Source organism: Gallinula chloropus, assembly GCF_964237585.1.
Source record: "Gallinula chloropus genome assembly, chromosome: 15".
Classification (NCBI taxonomy): domain Eukaryota; kingdom Metazoa; phylum Chordata; class Aves; order Gruiformes; family Rallidae; genus Gallinula; species Gallinula chloropus.
The window spans coordinates 5,109,344-5,121,926 of NC_140100.1; the positions used below are offsets into that span (position 1 = coordinate 5,109,344).

Sequence of the window (12,583 nt, forward strand, 5' to 3'; positions counted from 1 at the left end):
TTCTTTTCCTTTTTAACTGAAATTCAGGTTAAATGTCGCAATAATCCAAACTACCCTGCACAAACACGCTTCCTTGTGTTACAAAGCAAAAAAAAAGAGATTAAAAAAAGGAAAAAGTTCAATTTACAGAGAGATTTAAAAAAAAAAAAAAGAAACCAAACCAAATAAATAGTAAATTATTTAAGAAATGTATTTTGTTTACTGCAGTTCCAAGTAAATTATTGACACCGTGTGTAAAGGTATCAAGAGCTGTCTTAGGTGACGTCCTCTGTGAGCAGTGAAGCTAACGATTTGTCCTCCTCGTAGCGGAATGCCTTCGGAACCTCGGTGGTAGCTGTAACCGTCCCACTTGCACTCTTTCTGTCGTCTTCCCTCCGCACCCCTTGCACCCACACGTGGACGCGTTCGCCTCCCAAGGCCCTTCCATCACCAGCTCTGACCGAGAAGCCTCTAGAGGAATTCAGGTCACCCGCTAACACCACTTTTTCCTTTTTTTTCCCCTTTTTTTTGTTGTTGTTGGGGTTTTTTTTGTTTGTTTTTGCCGTTTTTGGGGTTGATTTTTCTTTTTTTTTTAGCCTCCAGTCCCTGTCCCCCCTCCCCACCCCTCCCCCAGACCCTCTCACCGTGGGACAGCTTCGCCATGCAAAACTGACGCTGCCCAAGAGCAGCGCTGAGTCCATCGTGAGCGCCGGGCAGCGGCAGCAGAAAGACAAAGGGAGATTAAAAAAAAACCCCAAGAAATAAAAAGAATCGTTTTTGTTTGGTTCGTTCCATGCCGCCTCATATTTATGCATTCACATATATCTTCTGTTATTTATGCATTCATTACTCAAAAGGAAATGTATCTTGTTTCACATGTATTAAACTGTATAAACTGGAAGCGTGGCCTGACTTTGTGCCGCAGGATGGGGTGGAGCTGGGACACCAAGCCCTGCCCCAGCACATCACGTCCAGCCAGGTCTCCATCCCACTCCCAGAGCTCAGCATCCCCTAAACTCCTCGTTCCTAAATGTGTGTGTCCGGGCTGCCAGCCCCTAGGTACCTGAAACCTCCCCTTCCCTGCTGGCATTCGGAGCTGGTCCCACCACCCGCTCAGCTCCAACGGTGCCGCTCAGCAACTCCCTCACCTCGCACAAGAGGCTCCATATGTCAAGTGGCTTTGTGCTGGCTGCCTCCGAGCACCTGCACCGCTGTAATCAAGAGTCATTTATGTTTATTGTAAATAATTATTCTGCCCTCAGTGGGATAGCGAGGGATTCCCAAAAAGCGCCATAAAAGTAATTATTAATAGTGCTTTGGGGATGATGGCAAACTCCTGTTGTCACAATTCAAGCGGGTGGCTGGAAAGGAGGGGAGGTGAATTCCCCTGCACAGGATGCCCTGGTGTGTCCCTTGTCTGGGGAGGCTGTGCCACACAGCAGCTCATGGTGTTACTGCTGTAATGGATTCACTTCCTGGGAAAGGCAGCATTCTCTGTGCCCAAATCCCCTTCTTGGTGCTCCAGAGCTGGAGGAAAAGCCTCTCTTGCCAAGACTGGGATATTGTCTACATCCCACAACGTCCCTTCTGCACGGTGTGGGGCACCAAGACATCACCCATACCCTAGGCACACGCTTTAGCTGGGAACTGCAGGTCAAGAGCGGCTTCAGCCTAAAGCAGAAGGGGTTTAATGGGCTTTCGTGGCCTACTGCCCCTCAGCCCGACCTGCCCGGCACAGCCACCCTGCCAGGACAGCTCCAGGACAGCTCTGCAGCCACCACGTCTGCACCTGGTGAGATCATCCCCAGGGGCTGGGGACATGGATTGGGCCCTTGCCAGAGTGGGAGGGAAGGACAAGGCAGGACCTGGTGCTGAGAGCAATGAGTGGAGGGCAGGTGCCTTCTGCAGTTTGCTGGATGCAAACCCCTGCTCTGGAAAGAAGATGGTGGGGATGTAACTATCTCTCTGAAGCCTTCACCATGTGTCAGAGCATGGGGAACTTGCTCACCTGCAGCAGGTCTGGTGTTCCCAGCCAAAGGCATCTCAACATGCTGTGTGGCCTCAGGACGCGTCGCTCCTTCCCTGCTGGTCCCGTTCCCGAGGCCAAGGTGCTCATCACAGCTCAGGGGTACCTCTTGTACATGTGGGTGTCCTTGTCTGCAGTCCAGCCAGGCCCCCCCCCCCCCTTCCCACGGCTCTCCAGCCCTCACAGCTCAAGGAAGCCCCTGTCACCTGAGAGGCTGCTGCAAGACTTTGCACGTGGCTGCAGAACAGTGGCCTTGCCTGTCCCCCCCTGACAAATCCTCACTATCCCAAAGCCCATCCAGCTCAGCAGGACCCATAACAACCACGAGCCTGCAGGAACATCCTGGCAGCATGGGGAGAGTCAAGCTCCGACTGAATTATTTAAGACCAGAGAGTGACCATGAATCGCTCCCCTGGATGTTCAGGCACAAAACCCCCGAGCTCATGAGACTTCAGCCCAAACCCAGCCCTGACCAGCCACGCAGAGAGACAGTTTCACATGGCCCAGTGTTCATTTCCCTGCGGATGGCATGTCTGCAGTGTTAAGCCATTTCCACCAGCCTGTCTGCAAGGGTCGTGTAGCTTCAGATCGGAAGTGAAAAGCAGCAGATAAATGCAAGTCATTATTATTTAATTGGATCAATTTCTACTTTGCATTTTTAATGACAATTCAAGTCGTATCCATTTGTCAGCCAGGCTCTGCTCCACCACTCTCAGCTTCAACAAACCCACAGCCCACAGGGACACCAGCGCCCAGACGTCCCAGCTTGCCTGGAGCCCCTTCAGCAGCCTCTGAGGAGCAGGGATCAAACGAGGGTTAAAACCCACCGTGCTGAGATGCCAGAGGAAACCATCACACAGTGACTTGAAGAGCCTTCAGATGGTCTGTGTTTCAAGGTTAAATCTCGGGTGGCATCAATCTGGAATTCTCTTTTGTCAGGCTAGGAAGGAAATAAAAAAAAGCATTAAAAAAACCCCAAACCCAACCAAATCTGACTCCATCCCCAGTGCAGCGAGACACAGCCTTTAATCTGTCAGCGCTGTGATATCATACAGGTTGCATGAATACGAATAATTGTTTGATATTTGTACGAGCTTTCTTAGGATGAATAATTAAATTGACTTTATCCATTAAAGCTTCCCTATTAAGCTTTAAATAGGCAGCTGTGTTTTAATGGCTGTGGCCATCTTGGCTTCTGTTGGGGCAGCTTAATTAGAAATTTTAGTGCAGGCTGCCAGAGCCACAGCATGGTTAGAGGGGCTGGAATCTCTTTCTTTTAAGCAGCTCAACACATTTATCTGCTGCAATCCTGCTGGGGCACTGGAATAACTCGAGCTCATGCCAGGTGGGTGCTCGATCCCAAAGTGGCCTCAACGTAAGCAGCCCCACTTTTCCCGTGGTGGGTTTTAGGCGCTTCACTGGTGCCAGCACCAGCGTGAGCTCACTGCAGAGGGGTCCTCAGGAGTTGCTCCAGGCTGAGGGATGTGCAGTGGCACAGACAAACTCCCTGGCTTGGTACACAGCAACATCACCAGGAGCGTTCTGTACCCAGGCTGGGGCTAGGACCAGGCTGGGCTGCTCCTCGTGCCAGAGCCCTTCACTCGCCTGTCGGTCAGGGCAGCCACGGGAAAAAAGATCAGCTCATGGGGATGGAGAGAAAATGCCAGCAACCCTCTTTATGTCACACCACGGGAAAGAAACCAGATTAATTATTTGAACACTTGATTAAAATCCCCCAGAGCAGCTTATTTTTGACTCCGCTCTGCCCCGCTCGGAGGCACGAGCTGCTGAAGGCTTGTGACGATGTCTCCAGGGTTTGCCAGCAGCTCTCCCACCCCAGTCACCCCTGAAAACACAGCCACTGCTGGGCAGGTGGCTGACAAGCAGGGCTCCAGGTCCAGCTAAGGAAGGAAGGAAGGAGCTCGCTCCCTGTTCTCCTCTCCCTAGAGCCTGATTATTGTTCTTATTCCTTATGGCCTTATCAAATCCAATGGCCCCACCAGGAACCAGCTTCTCCGGTCCTCTTCACCCTCTCCCCCTTCCTGCCTGGAAGTTAATTTATTACAACTGACTCAGACCAGGGCCCTAATTAATTTTCCTCATTAACAACAACAACAAAAGCAAAACAAAAAAAAAAAAAGAGAAAAACCCCACAAACAGTAACGAGCTCCAACACAAATTAATTCTTCCTAGACTACTGGGCATTTCTCAGCTTGCTGCCAGCGACACCTCCTGCTCTGCAGCGCTCTGCCTGGCACAGGGCTGGCAGCCACACAGACCAGGGTGTCTGAGTTGGACCCCAACCTGCTAAATTACCCAGCATAACGAGAGGGAGCAGAACACTGAAATGCCTGCTTTGGCTGTTTGCCCTGCCTTTCTGCTCTGGGGGTGTTGGTAAAACATGCTTGGGCTGAGGATGGAGCAAGTCTCCTTGGGTTCACACTCAGACTGGGTTACAAAGCACAGGGAGTCCCTGTCACAGGGGTTGACAGGAACCCCACACACAGTACAGCCATGACCCCTCAGACCTCATTTCCCATCCAGCTTGCAGCGTACAGACACATTAATGCTAAAGATCACCCAATTACCTTCCAACCAAAACAAATCCCCACGTAAACACACTGAGCAAGAGCTACAAGAAGAATATCCTCCTCCAACACATCGTTTGAGGTTGTGAGAATATCTGCCTTCCACACATCTGATGGAAGCAGCAGGTGGGAAGAGCTTTGCAAGCAGAAGCAAGAGGCTGTTAAGACAAAGGGCAGGGAAGCTCTCCGCAGCCTCCTCGCAGAGATAAAAACGCAGGCAGGGATGAGTCAGGCTGGCAACATTGTGCAAACAGTCTAAAAATAAAGGGAGTTTATTGCAGATTAATGACACCATAAACTGTATTTCACTGGCCATTTAGCAGGTGTTGATCGTAAATATTTGGGATTAAAAATAAACTTTTCTGCTGTGCCACTGTATTGTCATTTCTGTCTCACCCACCTTCCCCGAGCGCCGGTTGGAAGCGATGAATCAGCCCCAGGGCTGGCTTAATCATACTTGAAAATGTAATGGTGACAAACTACCTGCTTCCTGGTATCTCCTCACAGCACAGGATGCCTAAGCGCTCTCTTGCCCAGGCAGCAGCAAGCAGCAGCGCCCAGACCTGTCGCTCACGCCAAGGGCTCTACTATTGCTGTTCCAACTATGCTGAAGGAGCCCAGAGACGGGGTGACGGGCACCAGGCATGGTGTGATACATACCACTGGCAGCATCACCCTGTGCCACAGGGCTGGTGCCTGACAGCTTCTCTCAGGAAGAACAGTCTCCACCTGCTCCCCCCACTCCCCAGGGCTGGCTCAGCCCTCGCCCACACGAGTGCCGTATCAATCCCCGCCGGAACACACGGCGACAGCAAACGTGGTCTCAGCACCACCCAGCAGCCCATCGCCCCGGGAGCCAGGCAGCCCCTTTAGCTCTGCCAAGATACATCGAGACACGTCGGTGTGATTCAGGAGCTCTCGGTGTCAGAGCTCCAAGCCTGGCTCTTTCTGGGTGTGGAAAAAAACCTAATGCCTTTGGCTGCTCAGCAGGCCTTGTGCAAGAGATGCCAGTCAGCGAGCAGGAGGTGAGTGCCCTTCCTCCACACCAGGACAGCTGTGCCCCAAAGGCCCCAGGGAGGAGTCCTGTTAGTCCCTTCAGATATCACAGGATCAGGGCAGGTCCAAGCGAAGGGGTGAATGTTTTACACGGCCAAGAGAAACACCAACATCATGAAACACCAGCCATGGCAATCCACAAATCTTCATTCTGCTTGGAAATGGAACTCTCTGGTGGATCATTAATTAAGATTTTCCAGCAGGGTAAAAATACTTCCTTGCTTGGGATTTTATTCTACTTGCAAAGATTAAAAATGTGGCTAATTAGGACAAGACTGGAATGCAAGGGAGGAAAGAAAAAAAGGTCTCATTACGACTGGGAGGGGACAGAGTCCTTCCATGAGCAGGTACAGATGACTCATAGCTGCTGAATAACCCTGCTGCTGTCTCGCTGTCACAGAGGAGGTCTCCCATGTCTCAGTGCTGACATTAACTCCTCCAGCAGCTGTGTGTCACTTGCCAGGCAAGAAAAGGAAAAAAATAAATTCCTTAAATTGGCTCTTCATTAGCTCTGAGGTAGCTGGTGGCCAAGTACAGTGTTAATTAAATAGCCCTGATCGCTGCATTGGACAGCTGGTTGAGAACTCCCCTCCTGATGATTTTCAGTTCAAATGAATTATTTTCTCTGAAATATTCCTGGGGGGCAGGAGAGAAAGGAGAAACTTTCAGCCATTCCCTCCCATCCCTCCCTGCTTTGCTCCCGTTCTTCTCATGGCCAAATTGTTTGCTGACCATTAAAACAACACCAGCAAACTCAAATGAATCCTGAAAAATTGAGCTGAAGTGGATATTGTCAGAGAATACTTCTAGTGGAACATGGAAGGTGTTTTTCAGGATGAAGCTGGAATAGGAACTTACTTACAGCCCAGTTTAAACCCCACCACCCCCCTCACAAGAAGAGGTGGTATCACAGGCTGTCCTTTGGCCTTACAGAAAGACACCCACAATGAATAGTCCACAGTGTGGCACTGTGGAGAGCTAAAGCAGCGAAGCCATCTCCATCGGGAGATAAAGTGGAGCTAGGACAAGGTCTGAGGTGATGTCCCAACGGTGCCAGTCTGCCTCTCCGCTCAGCCCACGCCTGAAAGGTCTCTGCCTCACTGCAACCGCAGCGTGGGAAACCTAGACAGGTTTCCCAAGGCTTTCTTCCTTCCTTCCATCCTTCCCTAGTGGCTCTGGGGGTGATTAAATCCCCCCCGGCTTGCTACTAACAAGGGGGAGCGCTGTGAAGACGGCAAAGGGACGAAGGGCAGCAGCTGGTGGCTGAGCGCGGTGGCACCGGAGTGCAGAGAGAGGATTCCCAGCACAAGCGGCGGCACGGCCGCAGCCCAGCACCCTTCTGTGGTGGCCTCTCTGCGGGGCAACAGTAAGGCACGGGCAGCAAATTTCAGCTCTGCAGAGCCCCGGCAGCATTCATCTCCCTTGTTTGCAGGCAAAAATCACCCTCTCCTTTTAATCGGAGCAGGCTTAATTAAACCAGCCCCATCCCACTCCTTCCCCGCAGCACCCGCTGCCTCCTCCCACGGTGGCGGGGGTTACGGTCCCCTCGCTGCGGGACAGGACAACCCTGAGTGTGGCTCACAGGATGACAGCTCCGGAGACCTCAGAAAGCACCCCCGTTTCCCATCGACCCCAAAGGCCTCTCTCTCCTCGTGGCTCCGGTCCTCACCCGGCAGCGGGCGGAGCCGCTTCGGCCCGGCCGGCAGCAACATCTAGTGGCCATGTCCAGGGCAGTGCTGCCGGGGGGAAGCCCCGCGCTCCAGGCAGCGCTTCAGGAGGAGCTCCCCGGGGTGATATAGGCTAAGATTAGGAAATAAACACGTCAGACAAATTCAAGATACGAGGCGGCATGAAGAACAGGCGGAGGGAGCGGGCGGCTGGCCGGCCTCCATCGCGGCCCCTCAGGCCTGGCGGGGCGGCCGTGGAGATGCCGGGGGGGGTGACACAGCGCTGCCGGCGGCACCGCCCGCACCGGGAGCGGAGATACGGCCGGTTCCGGAGCGGGGGAGGGACCTGTCGGCGTTTCGGAGCGATTCGCCCGCGTTTGGGAGCTGGGGAAGCCCCTCCGAGCGGGAGCTCCGCGAAGCGCCGCCCGCCGAGGAAGGGTGTCCCCGCCGCGCCGCCGTCCGCTGCCATGGCAACGGCTGGAGCGCGGCCCGGCGGGGCAGGCCGCGCCCGGTGCCATGGCGGCCGCCGGCAGCCCCAGCGTGTTCCTGCTGGCGGTCAACGGGCAGATCGAGAGCGGGCAGGTGAGTCCCGCCGGCACCCCGCCACGGAGCCCGGCCCGGGCCTCAGCAGCGCTGCCCCGGTACCGGTGCCCCGTCTGAGCCGCAGTGGCAGCGGCGCGGGCCGGCCCTCAGCCCCCCCAGCCAGGCCCGGTCTCGGCTTGCCCCAGGCAACGCGGGCCGCCCTCAGCTCCGCTCTCTCCCCCACAGTTCCCGGGCTTTGACGATCTCTACTGCAAGTTCTGCTTCGTCTACGGCCAAGACTGGGTTCCCACAGCGGTACGGCCACAGTGTGCACCCCCGAAGCCCAGCCCACCCCGCTCGCCCCACGTGTGAGGGCGGGGTGCGGGTCCCTGGCTTATGCCCCGCTCTCTCCCCAGGGCCTGGAGGAGGGCATCTCCCAGATCGCCTCCAAGAGTGACGTCGCACCCACTACGCTCGTCTGGAATTTCCCCATCGACATTACCTTCAAGAGCACGAACCCGTCTGGCTGTGAGCACTGGAGGGGGCGGGCAGGGTCCAGGTTGCAGTCCAGGCACTGCTCTCATGCCCACTTCTTTTGCAGGGCCACAGATTGTCGTCAGTGTCTACGGACCTGACTTTTTTGGAAACGACGTGGTCAGAGGTTATGGAGCTGTTCATGTTCCCTTCGTGCCTGGAAGGTGAGGTTACAACCTGCTGCCTTTCGGGACTGAAATGAAGATTTCCTTCCAGGTTGCAATGTTGTTTTAGAAACAAAAGTGTTCCCATATCTCCTCAGCATGTCTTGTCCACTTGGCACAAAGAACACGGATTTTCTAGCAGCAGCCCCTGGTTATCAAGTAATTTTTGGCAATCCTAGAGAAAACAAAAAGTCAAAGCTGGCATTTAGAAAGCCCAGATGCAAAGTGCAGTGTGTTACCTCTCCCCCATCACTCAGCATGTGCTAAAGTCTCATTCCCTGGAAATGGAGAAAACACACTCTTCCTGTGCAAACAAACCATTTCTTTCTGGAAGGGAAAATATAATCTTTGAGACATTTGGTCTGATGTGTCTGAAATGCCACTACCTGTATGGATATGAGAAGTCTTGCCCGTGCTCCAGTGCTCTTTGGTTAATTTCTTAAGCTCTGTGCATCTTATGTTTGTTCTAGGCATACAAGAACCATCGCCATGTTTGTTCCAGAGTCCACATCTAGGCTGCAGAAGTTTACAAGGTAATAACTAAAGACTTGTTTGTTTTTAAGTCCTTCTTGCTCTGAGTCACAAAGGTAGATCCAGCTACTCGCTGGCGCGTACGTGTGAATATCTCATATCATAACCAGGGAGTTTTCAGCTTTATAGGTAAAATCACAGGTTTGGTCTCTAGGTCTTTTGAAAAGAGCATTACTGCAAGCAGGCAGTTAGCCCACTCAGCTTTTTTTATTTTAATCCTCACGTTTGAACACAGCTGGCTTGAAAAAGAACACCTTTCAGCAGAGCAGACTGATACCTGGGTGCTGTACTGAGCGCCGGCTCCATGTTCCCTGGTCTGATTCCAGTTGTCACTGCACTCTGGAGGTGTGCTGCAGTGTGTCCCTCAGCCTTCCTGTAGCCAGGGGCTTTTCTGCAAGGATAGCCATGTTAAGAGCAATCTAAAAAGAGAAGAAAATACATATATATATATGGAAAACCAATTCCCAGTTCTACCTTTTCTTCCATCTAGGATGTACTTGCTGTAACCTTTGTCTTGTTCTCAGACATACATCCCTTCCAAAGCAGCGGTCTGTACACAGCAACTGAGGGCATTAAACAATAGAACGGACAGGAAAGCCTTAAGTACAGTCTGAATGATGGTGTTCGGTTGTAGATTGACTGCATCAACAACAAGCAGAACCAGTCTTGTGGTACTTCAGCACTTTGGGTGTAGTCAGCATGGGAATGCCTGTGTCTCACAGTCAGGAGTCAACTGGTTTACTTTTCTCTTTCTGATACCCTTTGTGTAGAATCTACACTGTAGTTCGTATACTTCTGTATTACATACACCTCTGATGCATGCAGAGTATCCAAAGCTCTCTCTTACTATGGGTGATCAAGAGTTGAAGCAGCTTCCAAAACATCTTTGCCATAGAAAGATTCTGTCTGGCCTGGAGATGACTTGGATTTAACACAATGTGTGTGATATTCAGCAAAAAAATGAAACCCAAGAGCCAAAACTTACCTTTGATCAAAGTAGATCAGCAATAAAGTGAATCAGTCTTCAAAACTCTACTGCAAACAAAACTGGGAGCCTCATTAAGCTTCCCCTTTGTCTTTTTAACATGCATATAATGAATTGTATTAAACACTACCAGATGTATCTAGTTAATTATTTTGTGTTTTCTTCTTTGAGCTGGTTCACAGGGAGACGCCCAGAATTTACTGACCCCAGAGTGGTAGCACAGGGAGAAGGAAGAGAAGGTAAGTCCCCGGCAACTCCTGACTGCAACCCTTCCACAACAGCAGCCCACAGCTTGGCCATCCATCCTCCATTAAAAAACCCCAGCAGCTCCTGCTGAGCCCAGTCCTACCTGATCACAGGAGGAGTTCAACCACGACTCAAAAACCTCTCTTCAGCACCTTCTAGTCACATCTTCTTTCTTCCAGTAACGCGGGTGCGGTCTCAAGGCTTTGTGACCATTTCCTTCAACGTGGTTACCAAAGATATGAAGAAGTTGGGCTACGACGTGAGCCCGAGCGACATGCAGAACCCCTCCCTGCTGCCTGGTCCAGAAGGGATCCCAAAGCATTGAACTCAGGTGTGAGCTGTTCAAAGGCTCACAGAGAAGTCACGCTCTTGGGGGCTTTTTGTGGCAGAGGGAGAGGAGTGTCTGACTAACCTGAGGAGATTTCACTTGAGACTGCTGTTCCAAAAGGAACACAAGCCCATGTCACCTCAGCAAGCCTACGGGATGAAGTATTATGTAAATTAATGTCATTAGATAATATTTAGCATTTTTATGAGTAGTATCAGCCTATCTCAAAATAAGCCCTGAAACTATTTTTTATAATAGCCTTTTGTACACTCTTTGCATACTTAGGAGAGTTGATAGTTGTAGCAGTTGTCCTGTTTTTAAACCATTGTTACAAACTCAGTTCTTTTTACTAATGGGGGTTTTTTTTGGCAATAAAAATTGGAAATTTAAATTATTGCCCCTTCCAAAAAGGAGAGGATACAGAAATGGTCCAGTGAGACTCACGTGCACGTCTTAACCACCATCTGCACCGCGTGCTTCACTCTGCAAAAGCAACAGCATTTTTCTTCATAACCCCACATAGTCCTTTAGAGTTTGTGGAGCTAATTAGTATAGCTCACGTGCTGCAGAAACAAACCTTTCCATGTTTTTTTCTGGTGAAGCAACCTGGGCTTCTGTGGTTAGAACAAGGTGATGACTCTTCCATTTCCTGATTTTCTTTCTGTGTCACACGTCAGGAAGAAAAAGGGGGGTGTGGAAAGGGACAGCAGTTTATTTCGAGGAGTTAGGCCATGGTGTTAAACAAGGCCTTGCATGGTGCACAGATAATGTGCTGGGGCTTTCCTTAGCTGGTTTCCTTATCAAAAGGAAGGCTATAAAGAGGCCTTGTAGCCACGTATAACCTCAGAGGACCCCCCAAAAAATGCTGGTGGTTGCTAACATGACAGGAGCTCCAGCACCAACATGTCCTCAGGTGTCTGCAGCATGAGGGCACAGAGCTGGCCTCAGCCTAAGAGGCTTCTCCTCCCACATCTTAACTACCACCCTTTGCCAGAGGTGGTCTTATTTTAGGCTAAATAAACCCAATTGTCTAAAAAATATGTGTTTGTCTTTGTACTGGTAGGGTTTGTGTGTGTTTGTGCTGGAATGGATGCTTCTAGGGTCTAAATGATCCAGGATCTGCTCTTACAGGTACAAAGAGGCAGCAGCATATGATACACTGCAGTGACTAATTCCTCAGTCATTTTCATAATTAAATTTAGGCACGTAATCTCTTGTGTTTGACTGCAGCTACCACCCTGTAAGTGAACTACCCAGACCTTGAAACTGCAGCAGTACCAGTAATACCAACCAGTGCTGACCCCCAGAGCCTCCAGGACACATATCAAAGTGTCCAGTGAGATGGTTATTACCTTTTTCCTGTCTCACTTCTGTGAAGTTTTACACTTCCAGTAAGCTCCTCCACCAGTTGTTCTGGCAACTGGTGTAATCTCTGAACTGAGTCATGTTGGAATCCAAATTAATAAGTATTTCCTCTTGGCTCAGAGGAGTTGCAAGGAATTTTGTTTCCTTTTCAGAAGTATTTGGGAAGCAGTTAGCTACAGTAGCAGGATAAATATCCGTGTTTGAAATACTTGAAAGGCAAACATTAAACCTACTACCGTTTAAATATCTTTTTCCCCTCAAGCACAGTTACCTGCCCCCATTCCAATTAGAGCAAAACTGCAGAACAGAGATTCTAGTCATGAGAAACCTGCTCAAGCCAGATAAAGCCCAAACTTTGTGCCCACGGGGGCGCAGTGAATTCACCCACAGGCAGCTCTGCAGGGCGGTACCGCGGCCTGGCTCCCGAATCGCTCACGTTTCAAACGAGCAGTTGGATTCTTACCACACTGAGACCCATCAAACCAACACGTGTGTCTGCACAGCTACACCCCTCCCAGCCGAGCTGCAGGGATCCTCGGAAGAAGAGGTTAAAAAAAAACCCCCCACACCCCAAAAAACCCCAAACCAAACC

General features: G+C 51.0%; 1 protein-coding gene across 1 annotated transcript; it reads left to right on the forward strand.

Annotated features, from left to right (window-relative positions):
* Positions 1 to 7,783: 7,783 nt before the first annotated feature.
* LOC311197265 (B9 domain-containing protein 1-like) lies at positions 7,784 to 11,140 on the forward strand (the record flags this gene model as incomplete). Its single annotated transcript, XM_084270999.1, is given in 8 exon segments — positions 7,784 to 7,806; positions 7,808 to 7,898; positions 8,085 to 8,153; positions 8,255 to 8,366; positions 8,440 to 8,536; positions 9,007 to 9,069; positions 10,224 to 10,291; positions 10,478 to 11,140. Coding segments are annotated over 8 exon segments (669 nt in total). The 3' UTR covers positions 10,624 to 11,140.
* Positions 11,141 to 12,583: the final 1,443 nt, after the last annotated feature.